The following is a 12,593-nucleotide window of genomic DNA, read 5'->3' on the forward strand; positions in this document are numbered from 1 at the left end:
ACCATCCGTACGCATGCCGCGTTCGTTCGTCGATGCCGCCACTCCTCCGCGTACCTTTCTGCCGCTCGCCGCCGCCGATCTCGCAGGCGCTCTTCTTCCCTTGCCTGCGGCACACCACGTCCACATCTAGCTATCCACAGCGCTCTTCCGTCTGCTCCGTCCACTACATAATTAACACCTACCAAGCTTACTCCGCCGAATCTCTGCTCCTCCCAGCTGTTCGATCAAATGCCCCAGTGGGCTTGTTTCTCTGTGGTTGTTTGCAGTAGTTCACCAACTTCAGGTCATGAAGATACCATTACCTGTCGCAGTCGCCGTGACACAACTACAACTCCAATGTTACAACTTTTTGGTACAAGACTATTCGTTGAACATGAACTAAATGTATATGACTCTGTGATAACTTCTGATATGCAGTGGCGAAATGTTGCCTCAACTTTTGGAGGAGGAGAAGAAGAATATCTTGGCGCTGAAAGGTTAGAACTGAACTTTTGGGCTATATATGCACATGTACCTGCATTATAATAATTGCAATTGAATCTTATTCCTAGTGAAAACGACAAGTGTATGAGTAGATACCAGTATTTTGTATTTCAGTCTACTAATTTTTTCAAATGGTTGCAAAGTAGAGATTTGACTCGATTTATATAGTTATGTTATTCCGCTACTTTGTCAATAATAATGTTTCTACTAGGTAAGGGAAAACGAACTAAAACAATTTCCCTCGTTACAAACATTATGAAATAGGATTTCTTTTTCTTGGATGAAACTAAAAAAGGTTGGTGAATATTTACTGGCATGTCCTTAAGATGATGAGTTGGTTTTCCACCATTGGGATTAGCTAAAGATTTATTTGATGGATGGTGTTGAATTGGTATGTTACATATCTTGCTTTTTGCACATTCATTTATAAATTTTTGCATCTCATGCATTCATGTTTTTCAGGTTGTTAGCACAATGGTGTGAAGTAACAAGTTTATAGGACTTCAACTTAGCACAATGTTTTTCCGGGATCTGCACATGCCTGTACAGGTATAGGACTTCGTTTATGTGATTTTTAAGTAAAAACTGCATCTGCTCATTTTCTGATAAAGGCTATATTGATTAATCCAAATACATCTGGCTGTATTGAGCTTCCATGGAAGATAGATTTCTTTCAAACGCATACTGAGTATATCCATAGTCTAGTATCACAATCATAGCTACTACACGATAAGGCCAAGACAAAAATACAGCCATGCTGGAATTTCGGGGCTCCTGTCCCAATTCCCAACAATACACCATCAATGACGTGTCCATAGCTATGGCAACAGCTAGAGCTGATTACACTCCATGACTGTCTCGTGAGCAATGAACATAAGTAAATTGGCATCCAAGCACACAGTAATTGTGTGGGCCGTAAAATCATTCAACTTGGATAATATGAACTGTGCTGCTAGAGGGATTGGTCTCACTGCTGGTAGGGTGCATAGGAGAGAAGATTGAAGACATTGAAGAGTCAGGCAGAGGGTCGACTTTCACAACACCTTCTAGCATCTGCACCACTTTGCGCATCCTTGGCCTCATTGATGAGTCCTGCAGGCACCAGATCGCCACATGTGAGAATCTCTTCACGCTTTCCATATCTGCCAGTGCTTCGCTCTCTCCCTGCACTAACTCCTCAAACCTCCCACTCCTGATCAAGCTCTCTGCCTCTCTCAAACAGAACATGATTCTGGGATCCTGATCTTTAGGAGGTGGCTGCTTTCCTTTGGCTCTTTTGCAGCATATCATTTCGAGCAGTACAACACCAAAGCTATACACGTCCACCTTACTTCTTACGTTGCCTACACCAAACCATTCAGGTGCTATATATGGCATTGTACCTGCAAGTGTGTTGGTGAATGTTTGCTGTGTCTTCTGGTCTCCAAGTAGCTTTGCGATGCCAAAGTCTGTTATCTTTGGTATATGTTTGTCATCAAATAGTATATTGTCGGGCTTGATGTCGCAGTGGATGATTTTTGGATTGCAGCCTTCGTGTAGGTACTCCAGCCCTTTGGCTATGCCTATTGCCGCCTCTGAGAGGCAGCTCCAACATGGCCGTTTGGACCTGATGATGAAATTGGCTAAGGTGCCACCTTGCATGTACTCGAAGACCAGCTTCCGGTCCGTACCTTCTTTGCAGTACCCAATCATGCGAACCAGGTTGCAGTGGTGAATCTGGCCGATAGATCTCACCTCATTTTCAAAATCCTTCTCACTGTATTCATTTGACCCAATGAGTTCCTTTACTGCGACATGAGGTGGATTTAAATAACTCAACTTACCCTGGTATACTTTGCCAAAGCTTCCTTTGCCCAGTTCCTTTTTTTTGTTTTTAGTTGCTCGTTTAAGTTCCTTGCTAGTGAAAATTCTCAGACCTGGTTGGTTCCTTTTAGCCATCTTACTGATGTTGATTTGCCATAGGATATAGATGATAGAGGCTGAAAGTAAAAATGCAATACCTATGGTTATGTAGAACCATATACTTCTCACTGATGCTGGTACCGGGAGTGGGTCTGGAACTGGGACAGAAGTATTTGCTCGTATTTTGATCAGTGCTGTCATGCTGGTGTCTTGTGTCACCTTCCCGGCTGTTAGCATCCCCATAAACATGCAACTACTTCCATCGATCAATACGGCTTTGCAGAAGCAGTCTTCTAAGCAGGAGGAATTGCATTGCTCTAATGTGGTTGTAGATGTTAATATAAACTTCTTATATGTTGATTGATTACTCCAGGAAGTGTAGGGCACCTGCATTGTCATGAATTCAGTGGAGTTTTCTTTCCCGTTGCAGGTGTGGGGTACAAAGTTCGGCCTGCAACCTTTGTATTTATGTTGTTCATCCACAAAAACATACCCATATGGGCATTCACAATCTAGGCGCTCCTCTTTGTCTATGGTGCAGTATGCATTTGGCCCACACATACCTTCTAAACCGAAGTTGGTTCTCCTGCTGCATCCATCACCCGGGAATTGACTGAACACATCCCACAAGCTGCTATCGGTGTTATTCTTTTGATGGACATAGACACGGATGGTGCCATCTGGATCCAGTGCTGCGTAATGGTAGTACATCTCAAAGGAGTTCAGTGGCCGCTCCGTTGTCAGGTAGACAGGCTCAGTGTTGTTATTGATGAAAGTGTAGTAGAGGTTCCCGGAGTCATTGAAGAAAAGAGTCGGTGCCATTTTCTTACCGTTTGTCATAGCAGCCCAGTATGGAGCACCTAAATCACTTGGAACATCTATTTCCTTCATGTACAAAACGATATTGCCATCATCTTGAAGATTCAGAGTAAAACGCCCAGGAGAGAAATCTGTATCTGTGTTCCTCGATTGAAGATATTCTCCTGGTCTATTGCTCATGTTTTGGCCTGGGAGGAGGGTGTCGGTAGGATTGCTGAAGCTCTCCCAAGGTACACCATCTTTGGAAATGAGTTGGAGGTTGCCGGAGTCCTGGAGGACGAGAGCAGAGCCGAATGGGTTGCTAGGACTCCATAGTTCACTCTGGCCGTCGACAAGGGAGACCCGACCAGTTTCAGCGAACTTGAGGACAGACTGCTTCGTGGCAATCACTGTGCGGTTCGAGGTCAAATCTCTTGCGAACCACACAACCTTCTTGTTTGCGGAATCGGGTGCACCGAAGTTGAACCATATGGCGAGGAGGAGCTGGTTTGAGTTGTTGCTAGGATCAATGTTGCAGAAGCCAAAGACGAAGATGCCTGAGGAGCTGGTCAGGTATTGAGTGGATGTCATGGTGGATCCAATTGTGAGCTGGTTGGTTTCGGCAGCAGTGGCCATGAACAAATGAGGTTGCTCTAGTAATGAGATGATGAGAAGGATGAGAGCCAGGCAGCAGAGTACAAAGGAAAGCAATGGCTCCATAGTTGGTGGTCAAGTTTTTTCTTGCTTCCTCACTTCACACATATATAGAACCGTTGGCTGTTCGTATGCTGTCTAATGTTTTTTTAACAGTGAACCATATTATTTTAATCATTGGATTATCCTTCAAACATCTCTCTTATATATTCTTGTTTTTGTTACAAGAATGACTAAACAACTACTGAAGAGAGAAATGACTGTAGTCTGTAGATAGAGTCCTTCATCAGAACACAGTAGCTAATCTATTTTGGAAGACCAAGGTGGAGAACAAATGTTTAGTTTTTGCGTCGCTCTTGGTGCAAAATAAACTCAATATGGCAGATAAATTACAAATGAAAAGGTTGGTGATATAATAGCCACCGTCTTCTCTGTGCCCAAGGGGAGGGACGGAGACTGCAAGCCATATTTGCCGTGACAGCGTCTTTGCCTGGATTCTTTGGGAAGAACGGAGTCAGAGGACGTTCCAAGGGGCCTCTCTCTCTCTCCAGGGAACGTGCCAAGAGATGAATGCTGGCTAACATATGGGTGCCCTGCAGTTGACTTAGTCGCATGTAAACCAGCGATGCTTTCATGGTGCTCCTTTTTCTTAGAGTTGCAGTCCCTTTTGTCTTTTTTTTATGGGTGTGCTTCCTCAAAATGACATCCGCATTATATTGGCGTACGTAATATTCCCACATACAAGTAAATATGGCACGTTCGCGCCGTCCTCTTGATGCGGAGCTTAATTGTTATACATGTTGCCATAAGCCATTTTCCCACTCATTCATGGGAATACCTAGAACGAGGGTAAAATGGAACGAGAGAAGTTTTGCCCAATGCGCAGATCCGCTTACTATGGTCGTCGTTGCTTGCAATTTGCCCTCCTAGCTACTTGTGTAGTTGTGTGGACATAGTTGTTTGTATCGAGAGAACTTTCAACCAAACATTCACCTGATATTCAATGCTTAAATAACACAACAACCAAGCCCAATTAGGGTTTCACTTCTAAAAATGAGATCTTTGTACCGTAGGAGGGGCGACCCTTTAATAGGAAGGTCAAAGACCGTTTCTACTACCTAAAATGCCTCCTACCTAAAATGCTTCCGTTCAACGACTACGTTCACGAAATATGCCTTACAAAGTATTAATATGAGTCCATATCTGACTTGAACTCTACTTTAGATCACACTTCTCACGCCACCTTGTATATATACTAATTAACCTTCGTAGCTTTAGGTCACCCGGCGTGATTAAGTTCCAGTCCATCGTGCATCCATGCGAAGGCGTCCGTCGCTTCTGTTGCACCTCCTTGCTACTCCTTCCGTCCCAAATTACTATTCGTTTTTACTTTTCTAGATGCATAAGTTTTGCTATGTATCTAGACATAATACATATCTATGCCCATATCTAGATACATATCAAAATATATATATCTAGAAAATCTAAAATGAATAATAATTTAGGACAGAGGAAGTAGGAGCGTTACCTTCGTTTGTCGAATCTAGCCTCCCGCACGTTTGCAATCAATTATAACCGTGTTTCCACTCTAACCTCCGAAGGTGATTGAATTCTGAAGGTCCCGAGGCTTTCCTCCAGCGAGCGAGGGTGTTAGGTTCCCTTTGGTCCGGATTCCCAACAACAGTAGGTTTGTTTGTTCTCCTCCAACGTCCCAAATAATAAAGTATTATAATAACCAGCTACAGCCGTAGGAACACATGCCCTTGAACAAGAACAAGTTTCTGTAGCTTCAAGTGGTCGCTGCCTATTTATATCAGCCAGCTCATGGAGTATTTTCCCAACTGTCATGCATGTATATTTCACATGCGTCTCATAATTTTGTTTTTGGCCAAATAACCTTTTGCATGAAGGAAGCACAACTTGTGTGGCGGGGTTAGCAGCCTCTTCACGGCAGAGATTGCAGTGATGGTCTGATGGAGTTTAAGTGGCTGGTGGTGTTATCAAACCCCTCATCAGCTTGCGCGCTGCAGCCGTCATTGCAGTAGCCGATCATGCGGGTGAGGTTCCGGTGATGGATCTGATCGATGGACATCACCTCGTTCGAGTCGATGAGCTTCTTCATGGCAATGAGATGTGGCTGTGGGGATCTCATCGTTCCCAGGTGTACACCTTGCCGAAGCTCCCTTTGCCCAGCAATTTCTCAAAAACATTAATCATTGATAGCCTGCTAAAGCTCCTTCCAGCTGAACGCTCTTACGCTCGAGCTCAGTAAAAATATCTCCAGCCGATTACTCCTCATCCTTTCCGATACTAAAACCTATCCTTTTGGTGTTCTAGCATATTACCAAGTCGATCCCCATTCCCAAAAAAATTAGTGATCACCCACACCTCCCTCTCACCCAAATGAACAGGATTCATCCCTCTACCGGTCTACCTTATTCATGGGTACGAGGTGTTTTGGTAATCTGATGTAGCACTATTATTTATAAGGGAGAGAGAAAATGTATTGGTGATGGAGTGTTGCAGATATTCTTACTGCTGCTTTCCTCTCTTCCTTCTGCGGTAATAATACCATGCCAGGAGTGGGCATAGAAAGTAACAGAAAAATATTTTTAATGACCTTTTGCAGATTGTAATATAAAAAAGAAAGAAGAAAGTACTACTCCATTAAACACGCTAGGCCAACCCAAAGGAAACAGAACAGTGTTCTTTGGGCCTATAAACTCAAGAAGTGGGCTGCCATCAGGTCTGAATTTTCGGGCTAAAATCGGGCTGGTCTTATGCTGCTGGGCTGCCGGAATTCTTGAGCAGTCTTCTCTGTGTTTTTTTGTTTACCCTATCGCCAATTCGTCACGCCATTTCGGTTCAGAGTCGACAGTCGAGAGACAGCTCTGGAAGAAGGGCTCTGCTCTGTCCTCTGAATATTCCTCATGTTCCATTCTCCAATTAAAATCTCGCCGTGGCACATGTGACCAGCAAGGCGCAGCCGCGTTAAATAATGGTGGTTGATACTGCTCCTAATCCAGCGAAGCATCCATGGGATTTAAACCTACTGTTTAAGCTTCATTAGACTAAACAAGAAAGCAGCATGGAGGGAGTAATTTGGTTCATTGTTCGCTAATAAACCGTATATTAGATAAGTTCAAATGACGTTTTTGAAGAATTATGGAAGATCCTATACCTCACATATATATTTGTGTCATTGTGTGCGTGGCGCGCGCGCGCGTGTTCTTTTCAGTCGACGATCCTAAACATAGCCCTCCGCTAACTTTAGGATCTCAAAGAAGCTCGCCGGCTCTGGTGTGTGTACTCGTGTCAAGGGACAGTTCTAATTTTTAGAAAAAAAAACTATGGTTATGTTTGAATCCCTTGCCACACCTAACACCTTGTTTTGTATGGCTGGGCAAGAAAGCTGGCGTTTGATTTCTGGGCTAGTCGCTTGCTTCTACAGGAGTGATTTCGGTTCGCCTGGGCTAGCAGGGCGAGGTAAGGCAAGGCAAGACTAGTCCAGGAACCGAACACGCCCTAGAATGTAGGACACATGGTTGCAAGTGGTCCGATAAAGCTAAGAATAATTTGTAGTATTTCTACTTACAAGGAAGGCATGAGAGAACACTGATGTTCTGAAAAAAAGGACGAATTGCTAATACCATTGTGATTGCAAAGAGGTTATGTGCAATCAGGTTAAAATCAGCAAAAGCTAATTGTTGCCGACGGAAACAGTGATGATAACTAGTCTGCTAGTAGCATGATGTACACCATACAGTTTGCCTGCAATTACATTTTTCTTAAGAATGACAATCAGAAACATTCTTAACATGCTCAAATATTTTTCATAGTTAAAAATACTTACATAAAGCTCCAGGTAAAGAACAACCTGCATAAGAGATGTGAAGAGCAAGATGTTAGAATATATAACAGCCGCAGTAAATATTTCAGGTACCTGTATTTTCAGGGAATACATACTCATATAAAGGTTGGCCCAAAAATACCAAAAGGGACTTGTCCAATATCTGGGTATAAGTCTTAATGTTCAGTGAACTGTCTATGCATTTCTTTACAAGAAGCCAATGTAGTATTAACTGTCACCCAACAAGAGCAGTTGATTATCTAAGTTGTAGTGAGAATTCCAACACTGCCCAGACAAACAGAACATTCAACCTACTAATTCAACCAAAGAGATTCAGACCCAAAATACTGAAATAGTACCCATGATCCAGAATGTATCTGATTATTCTACAAGAGAATCAGATTAGTTCAGAATTTCTGATACATGTATAATATTGTGGATATGAACTACAAATTTGACATAAAAGAGATCAGTATTACTGAACTTGGCATCTCTTGTCCTAAATCTAACAAATTATTCTCTAAGTGAATCCGACATTGTAGTTGTATATAAACCTAACATTGAAATACCTCGATCTGCACATTTATACACAAATAATTCACAAATCAACAACTCCATATTGAGTACTGGCAACTGAAGAGACTCAAACACAAAGAAATAGGACAACTTCTATGTCTTGTAGGAGCCTTATTTGGAGCAGCAAAGCAGCCTTACATTCATGAGTTCCCTCATTAATAGTTCAGTATAGGATTACGTAGCAAGGCAAATACTTTGGCCTGGTGGTGCAATGCATGCAAGCATTGTGGCAGGAGTTTTACTTGGACTAACATGCGGATTAATTTAATTTCTAAAATCATATGCAATTCACAATAAATTTATCTTATTTCGTCTACACAAGCGAGGAAAAAATAACCATTTAGTCTAAACTCTAAACACAATCATCCTAGAATCTACCATAAACACCTCAATTTATGAAAATTGTGTGCAAACATCTAATTATGAAAATATTAAACTGGCATGTTTCTAGGAAAATAAGTGAATGGTGTTGCCACATCAAGCAAGAATGTACGCATATCGTTATGGAAAATGTCATACAACAAAAAATCCTATAAATGTTGGCCTACCAGAATGTATGAAAAGAAGATTAGCACACGGATATGCAAAGGATGCTTCAGACCTTTTACCTGTCAGGTGAAGAACAACCTGCAAAAGAAATGTGTACAGTGGAGTAGCTAACGGTATATCTTAATATTCAGCAAACTGTAGTGGATATCTTTAGAAGGGACAGTGCTAACTGTAGCAAAAAAGGCCGGAGTAGGAGGCTTAACCATCCATCTACCTCCATTCTGTAATCTGTGGTGATAATTCCAACATGGCCAGAGCATTGAACCATGTAAATTTGATCAGGAAGATCTAGAGAAAAAAATAGCATATATGATCCTGAACATAGCTTATTATTTCACAACTATTTCAAATTAGTCTAGGTTTACAATTATAACATAAAAGATCCATGAATAGCTGAAATTGGTTAGCAATATCATTACTAAATAAAAAGCAAGATTATGATTACTGGAATTGGCATCCCAATTCCTGAAGGTAGCTAATTATTCTGCAGTGATTGAAACCCGTTCAGATATATGTGCATGATGTTTTGGACCTAAATAGAAAACTTAACAGTTAACACCAAGGAATCAAGGTTACATAACACCAAGGAATTTGGCTCAATAATGTATTTTGAAAAAGCACATCATTAATATCATAACGAAATATAATTTAATAACCCATAATTACTTGGGAAGCATTTTTACTCTTGGAGAAAACATTAATATCTTAAGCAGTAGGATTCCTAACTAATGGATTGAAATAAAGCAATGAAGACTCACCTTATGCAACTGTTCCCTCATGTATCCATTAATGAACAAAGTGGGACACCTGCTTGGGATGCTCATATTCTGTTCTATCAGAAGCAACATATCCAACATCAAAAGCTATACCCATTGTTTCCCATAGCACCTCAAACCATAGTTCAGACCCCAAATATATTAGTTGTGGGCATGCTAATCACAATCTAATCCCGCATAAGGTGCATACATGAATATTCAGGCTTTTGGCTATACGATAAAAAAAAATCACATGTCATGGATATTTTGAATACCAACAATGTTCTAAACAAACAGAACTACCAGAATCGCCACAAATATAAAGCCAGCTTTGCTTCAGTTAGGACACCTATCCTGTGAGATGGCCTTTTTCGTCCTAAATATGGCGCATCAAGGCTAAAGGTCAAATATATTGAAAATATGAAAACTTGGGGCAGGCATTTCAATAAACATGAAAACAAATATGAAAGACTGAAATTGGCATAAACAATTTTAAAATTGCTTATCAAAGATAAGGAAGGATTTTCTCGCTAGGTTTTTCTTTGCTAAAACTCATCTGCATAAGTATTCTTTTATTCACTCAATTCACGAGAGGAGAACTAATAGATACATGAAACAATATTAAACCAACGAAACAAAAGGCGTACAAGGAAGTGAGGCTCAATGCAGTGTGTAAATAGAACCTGACCTGCACCAAGAAATCCAGGCAGCTAGAGGAATAGGGGGGATGTTGCATACCAGACCAGAATGTGGAAGAAGAAAAGAAAATCAATCACAGGGAAAAATGTCTCTAAACCAAATCAATTCACATTGGTGAAAAATTGACAGGAGAGAACATCCCCAAACTAGTAGTAGGAAAAAAGGATCCCCAATACCAAAAACCTAACCACCATTGAGTGGAGGGGGCTACACATCGAATGAGGTGCCCCAAGATCGATCCCGTTCGTGTGGGGAGAAAGGCAGAGCCAAAACCTGGACGGCGTGAGACAGGTGGGGGAGGTGCAGGTGGACGACTGTCGATCGGAGGATACACGCCTGGGCGATGGCTGTGGGGAGGAGGAGCGATTTTTCTTCTTTCAGGAGGAGGCGGAGAGGTGACGGCGCTGCTGGAGGCGGAGAGGTGCCGGCGCTCCTAGATGTTTGGCGAGGGGCGGTGGGAGGAGGCGGCGCTACTGGAATTTTTGCGAGGACCGAGGGTAGAACTAAAAGAATGCGCCCAGAGGGGTAGAACTAAAAGAATGCTGTAAATCTTAGAATCTGACGGTGAAAAAGTTTCTCACCGATGCAATGGGCCGGGTAGGCCCAGAGGGGCAGAACTAAAAGAATGCGTCGAGAGGGGTATAAATCTAGAATCGGTGAAAAAGTTTTTCACCGACGTGGACAGCGTAATTAGCCGCCGACAGCGCCCCGTTTGATGTATTCTAATTTGTTCGTGTAAATTTGGTAAGGTGTGACTTTCACTAGGAGAGCTTTAGAGACACGATTCACGCGAATCATGAATCATGATGTAACGACCCAGGCCTACCCTACATGTTGAGTGAGTGGATCACGCTTACGCTTAACTCTTGCACTTTCATCCTGCTCTTAACTCTTGCACTTTCATCCTGCTTGGTACAAAAGTAGCCTGACCAAGGCCCTGTTTGGCACGGCTCCACTCCTAAACTCCAGCAACTCCATCAAAAAATTCAGCCAAACACCCCAACTCCAAAACTCCATGGAGTTGCCAACTCCATGGAGCTGTAGTGCAAATGGAGGTGGAGTTTTGGAGCACCTCTTTTGCTGCTCCAGAAACCTCTCTTTCGAACCTTCTCGTGGAGTTGGTGGGTAATTACCCACCAATGCCACTGGTTACACAAAAAAACGTTTCATTCTATTCTCCCTTCTATTCTCCCGAGCCCCACTCGCCGCCAGAGCCCTGCCCGTCGCCGTCGCCGCCCGTCGCCCATCGCCGCCCGTGGAGGGTCTCCCGTGTGCGGTACAGTGCAGTGGAAAAGGGGAAGAAGAAGATGGGATAGAGAGGATGACAAGTGGGGCCTTAATTGGGGGGCAACAATGGCAATCCACACTGAAATCGATCTTTTTTGGAGCTGAGAGCACCCATCTAGCCAAACACCTCATTTTTGTTCTGGAGTTTTGGAGCGGAGCTGGCTCCATGTGGAGTTCTGGAGTGGATCAGCTCCACCCGGAGTTGGAGCCATGCCAAACAGGGCCTAAGTTGGCTCAGTCACCCATCGCAACTCCAGATTCTAAAAAATACTCCGCTCTAGATTTTTTCAGCCAAACGGTATTAGATCCAGCAACTCCATCATAGATCTGCTCCACGAAAATGGTGGGTCTACCCCTAGATCCATGGATTTGGAGCACCTCAGGGGGTGCTCCACGAAATCAAATTTGGTGAAGTTGGAGAAAATTACCCACCCCTACCACTCATTAGTGGAAAATGACTGGTTCGTTCTATTTCTTCTTTCTTCTTCTTTGTGCGAAACGATGCCGTCCTTCCTCTTCCTCTGCTACACCGTCATCCTTCTCTGGCCCGTCGGAGCGCCGCCCGCCCCCGCTCGCGCTGCCGTCGGAGTGCCGCCCAACTCGCCGGAGATCCTCTACAGCGCAGTGCCTCTACAACGAGGAGGAGATGCTCGCGGATTAGAGAGAAAGAGAGAGAGAAAGCAGCCGCCAGCGCGATGATGTGGAGCTCGGACTCCGACCGCTACGAACCCGTGGCGCAGTAGCAGGAGCAGCCATCCATGCCCCCGCCGCCGCCACCTCCCCGCCAGCGTCGCCACCAGCGCGTCGCCGCCTGGCGCCGGGCCAACCGCCGCGCCATGAGCACCAGCGTGGTGGCAGCAGAGGAAGAGGAGCAGGAGCTTCCCGCGGAGGTGGAGGCGGAGAACGTGTGGCGTGGGCTACATCGCCGGCGAGACGGACACGTCACTGGCACGCGGCGAGGCCCCGCCCGTCGGAGCGCCGTCCTGCCCTGCCCACCATGGCCCCACCCCGCCCCGCCAGCGCGCACGAGGTCGCACTCG

General features: G+C 43.9%; 1 protein-coding gene and 1 long non-coding RNA gene across 2 annotated transcripts; both read right to left on the reverse strand.

Moving 5' to 3' along the window:
• Positions 1-1,404: 1,404 nt before the first annotated feature.
• Positions 1,405-3,774, reverse strand: LOC117853641 (G-type lectin S-receptor-like serine/threonine-protein kinase LECRK3). Its single transcript, XM_034735948.2, has one exon. It carries the CDS (start codon positions 3,772-3,774, stop codon positions 1,405-1,407), a length of 2,370 nt encoding a protein of 789 aa, XP_034591839.1.
• A 3,566-nt stretch (positions 3,775-7,340) lies between these two features.
• On the reverse strand, positions 7,341-11,479 carry LOC140222514 (uncharacterized). Its single transcript, XR_011898069.1, has 2 exons — positions 7,691-11,479; positions 7,341-7,608 (listed from the first exon to the last, which is right to left on the reverse strand). It is a non-coding gene; the product is annotated as an uncharacterized lncRNA (long non-coding RNA).
• Between the last annotated feature and the right edge of the window lie 1,114 nt (positions 11,480-12,593).

Source organism: Setaria viridis, chromosome 4 (genome assembly GCF_005286985.2).
Source record: "Setaria viridis chromosome 4, Setaria_viridis_v4.0, whole genome shotgun sequence".
Lineage (NCBI taxonomy): Eukaryota > Viridiplantae > Streptophyta > Magnoliopsida > Poales > Poaceae > Setaria > Setaria viridis.